Source organism: Pogona vitticeps, chromosome 13 (genome assembly GCF_051106095.1).
Source record: "Pogona vitticeps strain Pit_001003342236 chromosome 13, PviZW2.1, whole genome shotgun sequence".
Classification (NCBI taxonomy): Eukaryota; Metazoa; Chordata; class Lepidosauria; order Squamata; family Agamidae; genus Pogona; species Pogona vitticeps.
Genome location: NC_135795.1, coordinates 968,202 through 985,571, shown reverse-complemented (window position 1 = coordinate 985,571; position 17,370 = coordinate 968,202). Strand labels below are relative to the sequence as shown.

Genomic DNA, 17,370 nt, shown 5'->3' with positions numbered 1-17,370 from the left:
CCCGACAGTGGCTGATAGGTCTCAACATCCCAATAAAACCAGAAGCCTAGTCTACCTGCCAGCAAAATAGCCTTAAAAGGGCAGGATTGACTTTTCCTGAATACATTGAAGAAAATAGAGCAGTTCTCTCTCCTGCAGTGTTTTATCTGCTTCCCAAACCATTCTAGCAGTTTCCCAAACTTACTTTCCCCTCCGACATTGGCTCCACCTTCTTGAGCGGTTGCTCGCCATGGGAAGGCTGACTCGGGTACGATGCGCCGCTCAAACTCGGGGTCCGAGAAGAACCTGGCACAAATCGGGCAGGAAAGAAGGGAAAGGCCGGTACCTGAGCACGAGATGTTTTCCAAGCACTCAAGCCAGGCCACAGGCCCACGGTACCCAGCATGCCAAGGGCACAGCTGCCGTTTCCTTCTGCGCCAGCAGCAGCATGCCAAGGTAGCATCTGCTGGTGGGGACGGGAGGGGCTGAAAGTGGGAAGGTCTGACCTAATGCTGGATGGAGTGCCAACCCCAGATCAAACCCAGGACCCAGAGTCTCTCCGTCTGGTTGAGTGGCTGCACAAGATCTCAGGCAGACACAGAGGATCTCTGGTCTCCTGGGAGCCTCAGTGGTGGAAAAACAGACAGACTGCATACTGTTTCCCTTGCTTTTTTCCCGGGAGAAGGGGAAGCTGGCCTAGATATTGAGGAGCAACACGAAAAGACCAGGTTTTTCACGCCAACGTCACCAGAGTCACCTGGCAGGACAGCAGGACACAGGTGGAAGACAACCAAGGTGGCCTTTGAAGGTGACCTTGAAACCTCACTGGCAGGATCCCACCCGCTCATCATCAGCTAGGGATCCACCCGGACTCTTCTGGCTCCACCAAGATCAGGAAGCCCCTGAGGGACTCCGTGCTGCCCAGGCCCTGTGGCCGAAGACCTGGGGAGGGGTGGGGAGCCAGGAAAAGACAGTGGGCGCCATCACCGTGCGGATCCTCGGCTGGGCCCTTTGAAGCACGTGGAGAAGACCGGACACTGTGCTGCTCCCAAAATCAAGCCTGCCACCGCCTCCCTGCCTCCCTCAAACTGAGTGTCTGAACCGATCTGCCTGAGACTTTGACAGGAACAGGCACACGCTGTATCGCCCTTAAGACGCTGGCACATCAAGGGAGCACCATCTGCCACTTCCCAACACCCCCACACACACACACACGCACACACACCTCCCTCCCTCTCTCTTTCCTCGCAGAGTCCCTTCCATCAGCCAGACATCGTCCCTCCAGGTATTTCTGCCACCAAGCTATTGGTTTCTTCTCCAGAAGAAGAAGATAAAGTGGGTTTGGGAATGGGGTCCTTGGGGAATCCCAGGGGGGCTCTGAGGAAGGCAACGGAGCTGAGTCTTCCCCAGGAGGCCAAAAGGAGCACAAACTATCATGACCGAAACAAGGAGACACCCAGACCCTTCTTCCAAGTAGAGGTGAGGGGCAGAATCCAGATACCCAAAGGGTTGGGTAGAGACAGAGAGAAGACCACCACCGCCCCCTTGCCATAAACAGATCTGTGCCTCCCCGAAGCCTCCCGGATCCTCCTGGGGAGGCAGGCCAACCGCCAGGCAGCCAGTTCAGGGTCCTGATCCCACCCTTCTGCCCATCCCCAACAGCAGCCCACCCACCCCCTCCCCGCACTCCACCCCTTTCCCCTTACTAACCAAAGCAAGCGAAGGCCTGGCAGCAGCAGAGCGGGAGGGTCATGGTTAGCTCAGAAAGAAGGAAGGAAAGAAGGATCTCGGAGCAGGAGCAGCCCCTCGTCAAGGAAATGGGGAAAAAGAGCTCCGGACCGGGCAGAGCCCGACCACGGAGCATCCACGCACCTGCAGGCGCCTCGGCAGCTTTGGCGGACCCGTCACCCACGGCAGATTCTTGTACCAACGCCTTCTGGGAAAGGACCGTTGCCAGCAGCTGAGAAACGGGGAGAGGAGGAGGAGGCAAAATAGAGAGAAACAGGCTGTTGGTTAGAGGTGGGAGGGGGAAGGAGGGAGAGCGCACACGAAAAAGGGACGGACACACACACACACACAAAAGGAGAGGCCGGCACTTCTGTCCCTGAGCAATGGCTCCGTTGGCAAAGTGGCACGCCTGGGGGCACAGTGGAGCTGCCTGCTTGGCATTCACAAGGGGCCGCCCGGGCAGCCCGAGGAAGCGAAGAGGTGGATGGAAGAAGGAGAGCCGGTAGAAGGGGGGAGAGAGAGGGAGCAAAAGCTTTCCCTCCTTCTGGGCCTCTTTTTAGCTGGGATCAGAAGGGGGGCCCTGCCCAGATCTCTGGGAGAAGGTGACCCCAATGGATGCAGGCTTTGGAAGGAAGGGGGCAGCCCGGGATGGGAGTCGCCCCATGCCTCACCCCCCCCCCCCATCTGCCCATCTCCTCCTAAGGACTGCCTCCAAAAAACCTTTCTTGGGCAGGACCTGGTTTTAATTTATGTGCCCAGAATTCCACTCCAGCAAGCCCAGAAAGCTCAGGGGGAAGCTAACGGAAGATGCTGCTGTTGTGACTCGTCGTTACAACCCAACTTGGCACCACCTCCAGGCTTTGTTTGACCCTTCTACAAACTGTCATTTTAAGAAAAGAAGAAAAAAAAAACACCAAAGCAAAATTGAAAAGAAAAAGAAAAACTTTTAGTACTAACAGATTTTAGTGAGAGGATTTCTGGGTTGCAAACCCCCTTCTGCAGGTGTCAAGGGTGCAGTATTTCGGCCACAGTGGAATGTGGGCCCAGCTGTGGAGAAGGGGACCCAGGGAAATTTATTTATTTATTTATTTATTTATTGGACTTATATACCGCCCCATAGCGCTACAAGCACTCTCCGGGCGGTTTACAATTTTTAATTATACAGGCTACACATTGCCCCTCCAGCAAGCTGGGTACGAAATGCAACAAAGAGGACACTTGTATTGCGAGCACTAGCTGTGAAATTTTGGCATCCCGAGTGTGTAAGCGTTTTGGCAATAGGTATCCTAATTTCTGAATGCAAAGCCACTGTAGGCTAAATGCATGACTCTTAGGCTTCGAAATATGGAAGCAATAGTGTCTGTGCAGAAGCCAGAGATATCATGGAAAAGAACACAACCTTTTGGGTAGAGGGGTGGCTCTTGTGAAAAATGGGCTTGTTAATGCATGTCTTTTACTAAGAAGCCCCAATCACTGTTTAAGCTTCTACGTACATTCTGAAGTTTATGAATATATTCACCCTCCAACAATGTCCTTCTCAAAGCTCCGTTTGATGTCCTCCCCCCTCCCCCGGCGCCAGTCATCCTCACTTCCATAAGATCAGGGCTTGGCTCACCTTAACACCTTCTGAACCCGGATGAAGGGCTGCGTGGCCGCCGCTTGCAGTGCTTTGACCGCTCCCCGAGCTCCGTCCGCTGGCCACACTTCCAGTGCTGCCCACACTGCTGCGGTCCCCACCTATCAAAAGGGAGGGATGCTGAGAAGCTGAGCAAAAGCGACAGTGGGTGGGTGGGGGGGAGCAGAGGACTTGGACACTGCGCATGGCACATCAGAGGCTGAACTGCCCAGGAGATTTACTCAGAGGCCTCCTACTGATGCAGACAGCGCCACCAAGAGCGGGTGGGGATGCCGTCACATCAACCCCCAGCCACCCTCCCACGCCCGGTGGGCCAAGACCCAGCCAACTCGGTGGCGGCTGCTCTTCCTCTTACCTGCGTAAGGTTTGCGAAGCACCCAGATCTCTTCTGCGGCGGCTGGCATGGTGGCCGATCCGCCTGGTGATGGCGACAAGTGGGATGGGCTGGCATCAGAGCCTCGGGAACCTTCAGGGTCAAAGGACAACCAATGCCACCCCAGCAAAAAAAAAAAAAAGACAGATCAGGTGAGATAAGGCCCAAGGACCCATGAAAAAAAATGCTGGTGCCTGCAGGGGGGGGTGTGCAGTCGCGGTGAAAATGCCTTCCCCTCACCCCCTCCCAACATCAGTCCTCATCCAGCTTATTTCATGAGGAGTGTGAGTGGGCTGTGGGGGCCTCACGGGGGAGAGCATAAACTCCCTTCAAACAAGACAATATCTTTAGCCTGCTTTTTAAAGCAGCGCTCCCTAAATGGCAAATAGCATCTGCTTTTCATAGCATGTCTTCCTCCCCCCCACATCTCTGTATTTTGTATTTAACGTGCTTCACTTTGTGATTGGGGATGGGAAGGTAAAGATGGGTTTTGTTTACAAGTCTGATTGCTGAAGCACTGTTCTCTTGGAGGACATCTCACTGTGGGAGGGGAAACCTGATGGGAATAGACATTCTGTTTAATGTCTAGTTTGACCCCTTGAGTCCCTTCTAAATCTCCAGAGGAGGGACCACTGCTGGTTGCACTGGGTGGCCAAAGAGTTCTGCACACTCTCAACATCTCTGCAGGATATGCAAGGATTCCCAAACCTTCCCTCACCGTTCACATCCTCCCTTCCTACACACATCCTCGGGAACATCCAAAACAACAGGGCTCAACCACAGCCAGGTCAGTCCACCCGCCAGCAGCAAAAAAACCCAAAAACCTCTTAGATGCCTACAAGGGAAGCCCGCCGCTTCTGCCCCCTCTTTGCTAAGTGTCCCCGGCCTCTGTTCCTCTAGGGTATATCTTCAGTGCACATGGCTACCGAGGGTTGATCGCTATGGGAGCTACAGAAGGGAATTATTTCACTGATTTTTTGGACTGTTAACATCCATAATCCCAGTGAGATGCCCTGGGCTGTGGATTTTTGGAAGCAGCCCCTCAGTAAAGTCAGGTTGTCCATCTCTGCCTGTATCTCTATGTGATGTGCATTCCCCCCCCCCAAATAATCAACAAAGATCTCTGGTTTCCATCCTGCATCTCCTGCCCAAGTTTTACAACATGGAGATGACAGTCTCTCTCCCTGTTTCTGCTGCTCGCTCACACCGGGGCAAGGCTGGTAGAGGAAAACCCTGGCATAACCCCCCCAGCTGCCCTTTTCACCAGTCACACGTCAGGGCTGTGGGCCATTAGCCTCCAAAGACCCCCACCGTGGGGGCCCACCTGCTTTTCATGCCCATGAGGACTTCCCAGCCTTTAAAAACAGGTCCTCCTCGTTTTTCCTTTTCAACCAAGCCGTAGCAATAAACTGCTGCAACAGACCAAGTGCCCTAAATAAATCCTAATTTCATGGAGATGACCCCCCCCCCTCTGCCACAGCTGGAGCCCTTAAAGGAAGGTTGGGAGTTTCAAAGGCTTCAAAGGCTATGTTTGCAGAGTAGAAACCCCCTGCAGGGTAATTTTGCCTTCAAACAAGGCCATCTCCCCATCTTCAGGGCCTTCGTTTTGTCTCCAGATGTGCACATTTGTAAGAAATGAAGCAGGATGGAGACTCGGAGCTGCAACTTGTTTGATTCTTCTTTCAGCAGGGGGAGAGTTGCAAGGGTTTGGGGCCGACGGGGCTGGAAGGTGGGCCCTTAACATTTGCCCAACCTTGGATTAGAGAAACGGGAACTTTTCCATTCACAAGGAGATGCCACCAAGGTTGGAACACGCTGAGGCCTTTGGCACCAAGTGGGGGTTTTTTGGGGTGGGGGCTGGGGGCATTGGTGTGCCCTCTTGAACAAACGTCCCGAGGCTAAAAGGAGGAGTGGGGAGGGCTTGGAAGGGAGGGGGAGGTTAAGGAAGGTGGGATGCAGATGTACCCTCTCTCTCTCACACACACACCAAGCAGGGAAAGAGGCAAGCTTATGCACCCGTGGCTTGCACTCAGTTGGCCCTCACCATCTTCACTGCTTCGGGAACACCTCACTGAAAGCTGGCCTCTTCTGCCTGCTCCCATATACTCTGCTGCCTCTGTCCAGAGCTTAAAACCTTCCCTCGTTCTTTTTTTTTTTTTCCTGGCAAAGGTCTTGACAGAGCCCTTTGCACCCTGTTGCTAGCAAAACGTGATGCTTCGGGCCCCTAATGGGGTGGATGGATGGATGGATGGATGCATGCACACACTCGTGTGCCTTTCTCCCCGGTGGCGGGACTCAAAGCAGCCCCCGAATCATTAAAACAATCACAGACTCAAAACCAGATATGTACACAGATCATTAAATGCTTACTCATATTCACTTCTTTAAAAAAAAGCTTGCCCCCTTTTCCCCTTGCATAAAATGTGTCTCAGCTCGCCTGCCTAAATTTAATAAGGCTGGCCTGCAACAATCTGAACCACACACAAACACACACAAACCCTTCCATTTAGGGGGGGGGGGGAAGCCCAAATACACTTTCTCAGGCTGGTGGCCCTACTGCAGTCGGCTTTGGAGAGTGGCCCAGAATGGGAAAGTTTACACCAGAGGCACAGAAACACGAGGCGTTTTTCCCTAGACTATACCTCCAAAGAATTTTTCATTGTCTAAAAAACAGTTGCAGATTCTGGTTTATGCTCCGTTTATACTCCTTCTGCAAGCAGTATATGGAAGTTGATACTAAGGAGTAAACACAAACGTTCCCTCTGGGAGGAAAAATGCATGTTTTCAAAAGCCTGCACATCTATTTTTGTTCCCTTGCGCTTCGGCACTTTCAGATCTCTGCTCCTCTTCTTAAGAGCCGGGTTTGATTCCCTGCTGGTCCTGAGGTCTGCAAAAACGGCTGCCCCAGCTGGGACTTCTCGTGTGTAGAAGGCACAAGGAGATATATGAGTGTTTTCAAAGGCAAACGGTAGCCACAGGCTACTACCCACCTTACAAACAACACTCCGTGATTAGGTTACAAACAGAGATCATGTATATCAGGGTCCTGGTTTGAGGGTCTCTTTCATCTACCCCAGACCTCAAGCTAAATCCCACTTTGCAGGATTTCCATGATGGACCTAAACTTTGGAATCGAAACGCCTTGGACCAGGGAAGCTGCGTTACTTCCCTACAAACAAGTGGCGCTTGGCACAGTCTTAACAAACAGGATAACGGGAGCAATTTTCCTTACACACTCGTTCCCAAATATTTGCACGCGGCAAGGAGAGGTGGGTATAAAGGGCAGGATGAAAAGCAAAACAAGCACATACATGCTGGGAACAAATGCACATCAAGGGCAAACTTAAAATGAATGGTAAAAGCAAGGGATGGTCTACCTGGGTCGGCGCCAGGCCCTTCCACCGCCCCGTGCGGGAGCCTGTGGTAGCCAAAGGAACTGAAAAGAGGTTGCCTGGGGTTTGGTGGAGGCAGGAAATGGACCGGATGATGGGAGAAGGTGAAGGAGGTGGTGATGATGGAGGAGGAAGAGGAGGAGGAGGAGAGGATGAGGCAGGAGTGGCCGTTGGGCACCGAGGCCCGGCCAGCCAGCGGGAGGGAGATGGCTTGGAACGGCCCCAGGGGAGGGCCCGCATCCCATGAACCTGACGGGGAGAAAGATAACAAGAGGTCAGGTGAAGCAGAGACGACGCGGCTGGGCGATCCCTCCAGCGACGGTCCCAGGGTTGGCGGCTCACATGGTCCCAAACAGCCAGCCATCCGTCATGCAGAAGGGGCTCTTGGGGGGGGGGGGCTCGTGGCCCCAATTTGGAACACAGACGAAAACCACTGGCCAAGAAGAGCATGACGTGCGCCTGACCTGATTCCCTCCAGAGGTAGTGGATTACAACACTCATCATCCCCAGCCCACAGGCCAGTCTCCCCTCTCTACCCTAAACTGCCTTGGGCAGAAATCCTAGCCTTTTCCCTGCAGGAGCCCCAGAGGGAGAAGCAGCCATTTGCCTGTGCGTTTGCTGATGGCTTCCACCAGACTGGATGGGAAGTAGCCGACGCGGTCATTGCCGGTCCGGTTGTCATGGATACAGCCTTTCCACCGACCATCTGCGTGCTGCTCCAAAACCTGGAGGCGGGCGGGCAGGCGGGGTGGGGGTGTGGGAGATTGGGGGGGGAGCAAAGGAAAGGACCGGCGTCAGCTGCGAGGACAGCCTTGCAGGAGCCGAAGATCCCCCCAGCCGGGCTGGTGTTTACCAGCTTCCCAAAAGGAGAACCTTCAAGCCTCCTTCTGTGCCTCCTTGAACCCGGGTTCAGAAGATCATGGCATCGTAGAATTGTGACATTGGAAGGAATCTCTAAGGCCATCCAAGTCCAACCCCCTGCTCAGGGCAGGAATCCAGATCAAAAGGTAGTCTTTTGACGGCCTTTCTTCTTCCTCGTCTCAGATCCAGGCACCTCCAGTTACGGGCTCTGCCCATGCTCAAAGGCACACCCTCACATCACACTTCGTGCCAGCGGCAGCAGCAGTACACGGCTGGATGGGGGCTCAGACCCCCCAAATCCCCTCCAGCCACAGAAAGGGGCAGCCGGGCGTGCGTGCTGGCAGGTGGCGCCAAGAACCCTGAGCACCGCCCGTCCCAGGAGGTCGGCCTTCCGCTGCTCGCGCCTCGGTCTTCCACCCCGCTCCTCCTCCTCGTGGGTCTCAGCTGCCCTGAGGCAGAAGACACGACGCAAGAGGGGACTCACCGTGATGATGTCTCCGGCTTTCACGTTGAGGCTGGTCAGGTCATAATTGTTGCAATAATCTTTCACGGCCCTCACCTGCAGGGCTGCAGAAGCATCTAAAGAGAGAAGACAGCAAAGAAGAAGTGCGGACCGTTGTGTACAACCTGTTACCTGGGTGAGCATCACGGCCCCCAAGGAAGAAGGGCGGGAGGGAACCCACTGATTTCTTTTATTCTTGTTTGCCCAAGAAACATGACCCTGGGAGTGCAGTTCCCCCAGAAATCAAGTTGTAAGATTGGGGGTTCGAGTCCCCCCCCCAACTGCCCGTGCCTCCTTAAGCGGGGCCGGATTTGATGGTCCATGGGGTCTGAAGCAGAAGCTTCAGGATTCTCAACCGGCTGCAAATCCTTGCTGAGATTTGTGCCGGCCGGCTAAATGCTCGAACGTCAAGATGGCCGTTCTGAGACAACTGCAAGAGATGGGATAAATGTCCTAACTGGAAAACGAGGGGTGAGAACTGTCAGCCACGGGGATGAGGGTGCAACCAACTAGGTGAACGGATGCTGTGCCATCATCCGTAGCCCATATATCAGCAGAACAGGGATAGCGACCCAGAAAAACCATCACAACCATTTGGGGGGGGGGGGGAATAACATGACGTGAAGCACTTTGAGCGTATAGAGAAAACACCGGATTTGGGATGCTGATTGCATTTCGTAGATTTGGTACCACTAGAGGGAGGCAAAGCATCGTAGATATTTTACGATCATGATGATTCATTCCCAGGCCTGACATATCTGTATCTATATCTGAGGCCAAAGGGGACTTTCGCCTGCCTTTTCCCTCGAGTCCACAGCAAACGGAACCAACGAGCAGAATGGAAGTATCCTGGCCATCTTCACAAGGGCCACCCCCCCACACACAAAAAACTTCCCATTCCCCTAAAAAAGCCGAGGCCACGAGGCAGGCCTTCCCTCCTCACCTCGGAGCATCTGCTTGATCTCCTTGCTGGCTTGGGTGGCTGTGAACTGGTTCACTATGTCCAGCGCCGTCTGGCTGTAAGTGTTCCGGATGTGGGCGTTGATCCCACTCTGCAAAGCACACATGGGGTGTGTGTGAAGGGTGTGCGGGGAGCCCTGGGGGGGGGGCTTTGCCAGGGAGGGCTGCCCCAAACACTGAGCCGAATCGTGAGCAAAAAGGAAGCAGGGACAGTCCTATAGTTTGGGAAGACAAGGCACAGCCCGCCCCCCCCCCCTCACCCTTAACAACCCCTTTCCAAGCAACAGGGAGAGACCAGCCTCTTTTTTTTGGGGGGGGGGGGCTTTTGCATTTTGTGTCAGCTGCCCAGAGTAGGCGAGAGACGCTCTCGGGTCAAGCAGTGGGGCCACCCATCCCAGGGGTGCAGAAGGACGAGCAGGAGAGGTGACGGGGAGGGGGGGGAGAGGCACGCTTACATCCAGGAGGAGGCGCACCACCTCGGTCTTGCCACACAGCGCCGCTTCGTGCAAGGCGGTGCCAGCCTTGGTTTGCCGGTTGATGTCAATCCCAGACTGGAGGAGAAGTCTTGGAGGAAGGAAGCGGGAGGGACAGAAATGAGAAGGAAGGGCTCAGACACTTGGCGCGCTCGGAGCCCTATCTTGGCAGAAGCACCTGGGCGACAGGAGATGGGCCGGACAGGCCGAAGCTCAACAGGCGCTGCTGGAGAGGTGCCGCTAGGAGGTAAAATGGCCCGGGGCTGAATCCCTTTCCCACCAGGAAAACAGCGGCAGGAAGCTTGCTGTAAACGGAAGCCCCCGACCCATACAGACCTCTCTGCCCCCCTCTCCCCGGAAAAGACAACGGTGGGTGCAGAGAAGCCGGAAACAGGAGCAAGGGCGCCCATAAAAGCAGAAGTTCTCCGTCGGGTTCTGTTTAGTTGCGACCACGTTCACGCGTCCAGCTTGCGAATGAGGAGTGAGTCGGGTGGATTTGCAGCTGCCGTTTTAAGGAAACATTTGGGCAGGGGTCCTTCGGATGCTTCGGCATTTGTGAAGATAATACAGGGAAGAAGTGGCACATCGCATCAGCCGGAAGGTCCTCGAGGGAGGCATTTCTTAGAGAAACACACACCCCCGGGACCCTCCGAGCCGCCTCCTGTGTCGCATCAGTCCCATAAGAATCGCTGCCCTGAAGTGCAGGCTGGGAAACTCCGGCCCTCAAGCCATTTGGATTAAAAAGGAGACCCGGCTCATCTCACAAGAGGTGAGGCTGCAACAGGATCCAGACTGGCCTCACCACCCCCACCCCCACGAGACTCCCTGCCTCTCTGCATTGAGTGTGCTGACCCCCTCCCCACCAGGAAAGGGAAGGGAGGGGAGGGGGGCCCTGTTTTCCTCCCACCACCTCCTCCCATCGGGGACCCTGATCTGTGGCCGAATGGCATCCAGACAAGCCACCGGAAGCCCCCTCAGCGGCGTGGAAGAGGCTGGCTGGCCGACACCCGCAAGCTGCCAGAGCACAAGATTAGCGCCGGCCTGGTTCACATCTCGTGCTGAGATGCAAGTCCCAGATTAAGCCCATCCTGTGCTGGGGGGGCAGCCGACGGGTGGGAACAGCCACCCCCTTCTGGCCCGGGTGGCTCCTGGGTTGAAGCAGCAGCAGCCAGCCAGCGAGCCAGCCTCCCTCCCTCCCCAAGAAAGGAAACCTGGATCCAGCCTTGCGAGGATTTGCAATCTCAACCTTTGACACCCTGGCAGGAAATCAGGGGCGGCGGACAATTCTGTGTGGAAAGGGAGCACAGAGGATGATGGGGGGGGGATGTCAGAGATCCACACCGACCGACCGTCAGGAGCAGCAGGGCTTTGTGAGTTGCGGGTGCAAGTCTAGCAGCGAGGGAGCCCTTGGGCAGGAGCTGCTTTAAGGTGTCGGGGAGGGATCCTGCTCCCTTCTCCGCGGGTGCCCACTGGGTTCAGAATCAACCCCCATCGGCCCCTCACCCCTCTCCCCGTTATTAAATCAAGTCTTGAGTCGTGATTGAGATCACGAGGGCAGTCGATCGGATTTAAAGCCTATTGCTCAGGTGCATCGACGGCGTTCGATGGTGAATCAGGACCCATCCCCAAATTACACCAAGCGACGCAATCCCCTCTAGACCGGGTCCTCCTGGCGGTGGAAAAACTTGAGGCTGGGATGTGGGGAGCAGCCCCTTCCCCCCCCAAAAGCCACCCTTTTAGGAAAGGACCCCGGCTCTTCCTTAGCGTTTGTCCCGCCGCCCACCGCCCCCAGCATCTGCACACGCCTCCCGGCTGCAACGTCTCCAGGAGCAAGGAGAGGAGGGACCCACCGGATGATGTCAATGTGCCCGTTCTTGGCGGCCAGGTGCAAAGGGCTGGTCCCGTTGGGGTCGGTGATGTCCCCCGGCTTGGGCTCCAGGAGGGCAGCACACATGTTGCTGCTCAAAAGCAGCTGCACCACCTGTGGGGCCAAGAGGAGAGGCTGGAGGGGGTGCCCCAGATGGAGATGCCAAAGCACCTGCCCCTCCCAGGGCAGGGAGGAAGCAGGGAAGGGTGGTGAGGGGAGCACACCTGGGATGGTGTCCAAAAACCAGTGGGTTGCTCCCAAATGGACACTGGCTCCTTAGAGCTTGCCTTGGAGAATGCCGTGCACGCTCCCCCCCCGCCAACATCTGGCCGCCTTTTCCACCAGGGCACATTTACCCATGGGCCACACTTACCCCAACACGCCCAAACTCGCACGCCAGGTCCAGAGGAGTCTTGCCGGAGTTGTCCAGGATGCAGGGGTTAGATTGGTGCTGAAGGAGCATCTCGGACTGTAGGGGAAAGAAAGAGAGGGAGGTAAAAGGAGAGAGGAAAAAGCCAAGCAGATCCTCTCCATCATGCAGAGAGGGGAAAGAGTTAGCCTTTCGGAGTACCAATCCACAGCCACTGTAGGAAAACAATCTAAACAGGAAGAGAGCCAAGGTCCGTTTTCCAGTTTTGATTTTTTTGAGTCGGGCTTTGAGAGAAGGTGACCCTCCTCTATGCAAAAGAACAGGCGACACCCAAAAACATCCAGGAGCAAAAAAAAAGAGAGAGAGAGAGAGAGAGAGATTTTCCTGGGCTCAGGAAAGGCTCTCCCCCCCCCTAAAAAGCCAACCTTGTGAGGAGCAGAGGGCAGCTCCCCACCCAATCTTACCACATCGTAGTGCCCGTGCTGCGCAGCCAGGTGCAGTGGGATCTGCCCTTCATCAGACTGGACGTTCACAGACGAGCCGGCCTTCAGCACCAGCTTCATGGGCTCCTTTTTCCCTTGCCAGGCAGCGTAGTGCAAAGGTCGCATCCCTGAAGGAGCAGAGGGGAAAAGAGTGAGGACGAGAAATTGAGGGGGGGGGGAGATCAGCATACCATCCAGTCCCGGGAGGGTGGAGGAGGGCACCGCTCACTCCAAAAGGAAAAGCAAACTTCCCAAGGGAAGGTGGGAGAGGAGCACCCAAGCGTACAGCCACAAGCTTGGAACAAACCACAGTTTGTCTGAATAGAGGAAATGGCAGTTTGTACAAACCAAAGTCAGTCTGCCAAGCAAGGACATGGCCTATGATGCTGTTTGCAAGGAACATGAAGGTCCCACGCATTGAATGGCGTGTTCCGAATTTATTTCCGATTCATGTCATGAAGAGGTCCCAAGGCTCAAAACACAGGACGTGGCTCGGCACCTCACGTATGCCGTTTTGAACCTCAGCCCATCTCTCGCCTTCTGCACTTTGTGAGGTTCACCTCTTGGGCTTTTTAGATTTTGTTGTTTGTTTTAGATTTGGGAAGTGGCACAATCTACCATCATCATCCAGTCCCCCCCCCTTCCACACCCCACCTGCACGCCATCTGTGATCCCCGATAAGCCCCACCTACTTTTCACAAGCCCCACCCCTCTCGCCAGGCCCCGGGTGGCCCACCCTACGCGTCCCTGCTTGCCTTTGTTGTCCTTGATATCCACCGCCGCCTGAGCCTCCAGCAGCAGCAGGATGAGTTCCGTGTTGCCGTTGAGGGCAGCGTGGTGCAAGGCCGAGAACCTGGGGTGGAGAGGGTGCAAAAAAAGAGGGGTCAGTTAAGAGCTTGATTTGCAACCTTGCATGCTATCCATACTTTGTTTGACTGGGGAGGGACTCTTTTCCTGGGCTGGTGTGATTTTTTGTTTCGCTCCTTCCTATCAGAGGCTCAAGGTCACCAGGGCTAACATGTCTTTGCACATGAAAGCTCTGAACAACCAATTTTTTCCCCCTTCCAAACCAGTCTTCCACGTTCTCCTTCCTCCACTTGTTCTTGCATGGGCCACTATAACAATTTGTACTTCTGGTTTCTTAATGCGCAACCAAAGTGTTCTAGCTTTCTGTCTTTTACAGGTCTTGTATTTTCTTCACCACTATTCATTCATCTTGGTATTTCTTTGGCAGTCACCCTCTCTACCTAAGAATTCTCTCCTCACCCTGCGATTAAAAAAAGCCCACTTTTCAAATCCTTCCATCTTTTCTTTCTTTGTTACTGATAAGTCCACAATTCCGTGTCCGGACAACATTGTAGTCTTTGTATGCTTGCGTTTTGGGGGTTTAAATACTGTCTTTTAATGTTGTCAGCTGCTTTGGGTCCTTTTTTTAAAGGAACAAGGCAGGGTAAAAATATTTTAAATTAAATAAATAGTCAAATAAACTAAGAATACACAGGGGTCACATGGAGAATGAGAATTCTCAAAGTCCTTCCTTAGTTTTAGTGGCATGTTATCGTCTTCTCAGGTAAAGAACCTGTTCCAGACCATTTTCTCTTGGGACGTTGACCCATTGTTCCTTCCACCCCCTTTCAAGAGGTCTTGGGGGGCAGGGCCTGGGGTGGGGGGTGAATTGTACCGGCAAAGCTGGCCTCCTTGGCTCCCTCTGAAGACCCCGCTGCTGCCTGTTATCCGGTGCCTCAAGATCATTGCTCAGACCCAGCATTTTTGGGAAGAAACACAGACCCTGCCTGCTCTCCAGACATGCCCATAAAAGCGCTGGACGGACCGGCTGCTGCAGATGTAAACCAGAGGAGGATTCCTGGAAGGGCCCAGGAATGCTGTGATTTAGGGACAGGAGCGGGAAGGAGGGCTGGGCGGGGGGGGGGGAGGGCTGGCAGGGCTGCCGTGTCCCTCCAACCCACCCACATAAGCCTCCCCAGAGATGGCCCGAGACAGACCCGCCTCTTGGGCTCTTTCCAGGAAAGGGGTTTGGAAGCCTGCCTTTTTTTTCCTGCATCCCCAGGGATTTCGGGGGGGGGGGGTGTTGGAGGGCAGCAGGGGCTCCCTGCGGGAGGGGCCCCTCCACGGGAGGAACGAGGCTGCCCGGGTGTCCTTTTATAACACAGGAACACAGGGAAACGTTGACCCGGAGACGCGCAACACACACGCGTGCCCACCGACGGGGGCCGCGGGTGCCACGGCTGGGCACAATCGTTGCAAATGGACCGGAGCCGACGGACCCTCCCTCGCGCGCTCTTCCCCGCGGAGCATTCCGTGACGTCACGGCAGGGCCAGCCTTTCGAGCCGCGGAAAGAACGGGCTGCACCCGGAGCGCCCCTGGCGCTGGCATGCGGGAGCCCCCCCCCCGAACCCTCCTCTCCCCCCCCTCCCGGCTGGCCAGAGGAGGGCAAGGCTGGCACAGAGCTCCACGGAGCCCCCCCCCTCCCTCCCTTCCTCGCCAGGCTGCAGCCAGTTTTTGCCCCCCGCCCGCTCCCATCTTTCAGCAAAGATGCATTTTCTCCGGCGGCTGTGCGCCTTGAAAGGAGAGAAAGAGAGAGAGAGAGAGAAGGCGCGCACCTGCCCAAGCGAGGGACAGACCCGCCTCTGTTCCTCTGAAAGGCCAGAGAAGACACAGAGAAAAGCCCGGGGGGGGGGGGGGGAGAGAGGAAGCAGCCCCAGGCGGGGTGCCAGCCCGTGGCCATGAGCGCTGGCCTGGGAACAAGGCTCCGAGGGCGAGAGAGAGAGAGAGGACACACACACACACACACACACACCCCTCCGTTCCCACTTGGGGAGGGATGTCCCTTGATCAAGACGAGAAAAAAACAAACAAAAGATGGACAAAGTGGGGGGGGGAGCTCTTGGATAGGGGCAAGAAGCAGGCGAAGAGGAAACCCCTTTGCCCCGGTCGGGTGGTCGTCATATTTTGGTTTTATTATTATTATTATTATTATTATTATTATTATTATTATTATTATTATTATTATTATTATTATTATTATTATTATTATTATTATTCAAGGCCTGCTTCTTCTGCACCCCTGCCGGCTGCCCCCCCAAACCGCGGCTGCTGGCGTTTGCAGAGAGACCCAGAACGTCTCCAAGCAAGGGAAAAACAGACTTTGGTTAAACCCTTGGGGAGGTTCGGGGGGGGGGAATCTATTTGACAAGATAAATTAAAAATACATATTTAGCCAGTTGAAACTCTCCTCTCCGGTCTGCCTCTTTCTTCCCCCCAGCAAAAACCTTTGTGGTGCAGGGTCAGGCAGACAGAGAAACCAGTGCGAATTCCCAGGCAGCTCCGGCGATCTCAACAACACGATTTTGAACATAAAGTAAAACAGAGGGTGGGGACAGTGACCCTCAAAGGAACCGTGGAATGGAATGCAATTAAAAAGAAATATTCGGGCTTCCAGGTTCTCCTGCCTGGACAAACCTGTATGCAGGCAACAAAAGGGGTGGGGGTGGGGGTTCACAAGTAACGGGAACTCCAGATTCCTCTCCATCACTCTCTAGTCCCATCCCGATGGCAAAGGATCTGAGGCACGTGCACACAAAGGCACCCCAACACCCCCCCCCCACACACCCCCATGCTCTTGGCATGCTCAGCCACGCGCAGACGGCAGCTACTCACCCATCAGTGTCTTGGAAATTCACGTTCACCTTCTTGGCTGATCCCAGCAGCTCTGCAGAGGGGGGAAAAATACAAAATCTTTCACCAAGATTTGGGAATCGCCCTTGCCGTGGCTGGAGAAACATGCCGGGCGCAAAGCTGCCCGGGCACACGAGTTAAGACGCCTGGAGCTCAGACACCCAGCTGAGCAGGATTACTGCTCTATCATCTTAATCATCCTCATCCTCTGAGAACTGCAGAGCTGGAAGAGGGACCCTCTGGATCATCCAGTCCAGCCCCTGTCAAGGAGGCCCCGTGGGGGGGGGGGGCAAGAATCAAACACCCAACCTCTGACTCTGCAGCTCCAGAGACTGAGTTTTCTCTCTCCAAAGGATTGTTTCTTTAAAAATAAGCAATTCTAAATAGGGCTCTCTCTTTTTTTAAAGACCAGAAGTATACTAAACATGCAGAAAACGTGGGTGTCTCAAAGCAACGGGATGCCAGCCCACACGTTCATCCAGAAGGTGTTGATCCTGCTTGTTTGAGAACCGCCAAAGACATCTCTAATCTGAAGCAAAGAACCGGAACCTCCTCCTTCCTCATCCAAAAGCCAACTGGCCTGGCAAGGGTGAATGTCTTGCCACCAAGACGGAAGAGGTGGGAGCAGAATAATTTATGGAACCATGGGGGTAAGGTCTCTCTCTCTCTCTCACACACACACACAAACACACACACACATCGCCACCCAGTCTTCCTTCCTGCCCCTTCCCAGCATTCACGCGATGAAAGGGGGTGTCCACCAGCCAATGCCACCATGTCTATCACCCAGTGGTACCAAAAAGCAAAAGGAGCCACAAAGGGGGGGCTAAGGGATGCCAGAAGCTCCAGACTCATCTAGGGATGCCTTTACGGAAAGCCCCAGGGTGAGCATACAGATCTCGACTCTCTTCTGGAAACCAAGAGTTGCAAGTCAACCTTCAGCCAGCCTCCCGAGCCCATTGGATTTGCACTCAGGACATGAGCAGAGTCTTGGCTGCAGGGCTGCAGTTTAACCCCTGCCCAGCAAGGCTCAATTTTTTTTAATACGTG

The 17,370-nt window shown here is 54.7% G+C and overlaps 1 protein-coding gene across 4 annotated transcripts in view; it reads right to left on the bottom strand.

Annotated features, from left to right (window-relative positions):
• CASKIN1 (CASK interacting protein 1) overlaps window positions 1-17,370 on the bottom strand; it is a 63,928-nt gene that overhangs the window by 8,809 nt on the left and 37,749 nt on the right. Inside the window, exons 2-15 of one of the 4 annotated variants that reach the window (XM_078381425.1) lie at window positions 16,303-16,354; window positions 13,379-13,476; window positions 12,606-12,751; window positions 12,145-12,240; window positions 11,755-11,885; window positions 9,887-9,995; window positions 9,415-9,523; window positions 8,454-8,548; window positions 7,716-7,833; window positions 7,094-7,357; window positions 3,699-3,809; window positions 3,323-3,444; window positions 1,690-1,939; window positions 185-285 (exon numbers count right to left, since the gene is read on the bottom strand). In XM_078381425.1, coding sequence (XP_078237551.1) covers window positions 185-285; window positions 1,690-1,939; window positions 3,323-3,444; window positions 3,699-3,809; window positions 7,094-7,357; window positions 7,716-7,833; window positions 8,454-8,548; window positions 9,415-9,523; window positions 9,887-9,995; window positions 11,755-11,885; window positions 12,145-12,240; window positions 12,606-12,751; window positions 13,379-13,476; window positions 16,303-16,354 — 1,802 coding nt within the window. The remainder of the gene's footprint in view (window positions 1-184; window positions 286-1,689; window positions 1,940-3,322; window positions 3,445-3,698; window positions 3,810-7,093; window positions 7,358-7,715; window positions 7,834-8,453; window positions 8,549-9,414; window positions 9,524-9,886; window positions 9,996-11,754; window positions 11,886-12,144; window positions 12,241-12,605; window positions 12,752-13,378; window positions 13,477-16,302; window positions 16,355-17,370) is intronic. The other 3 variants (XM_072982350.2, XM_078381426.1, XM_072982352.2) reach the window with 3 other exon arrangements.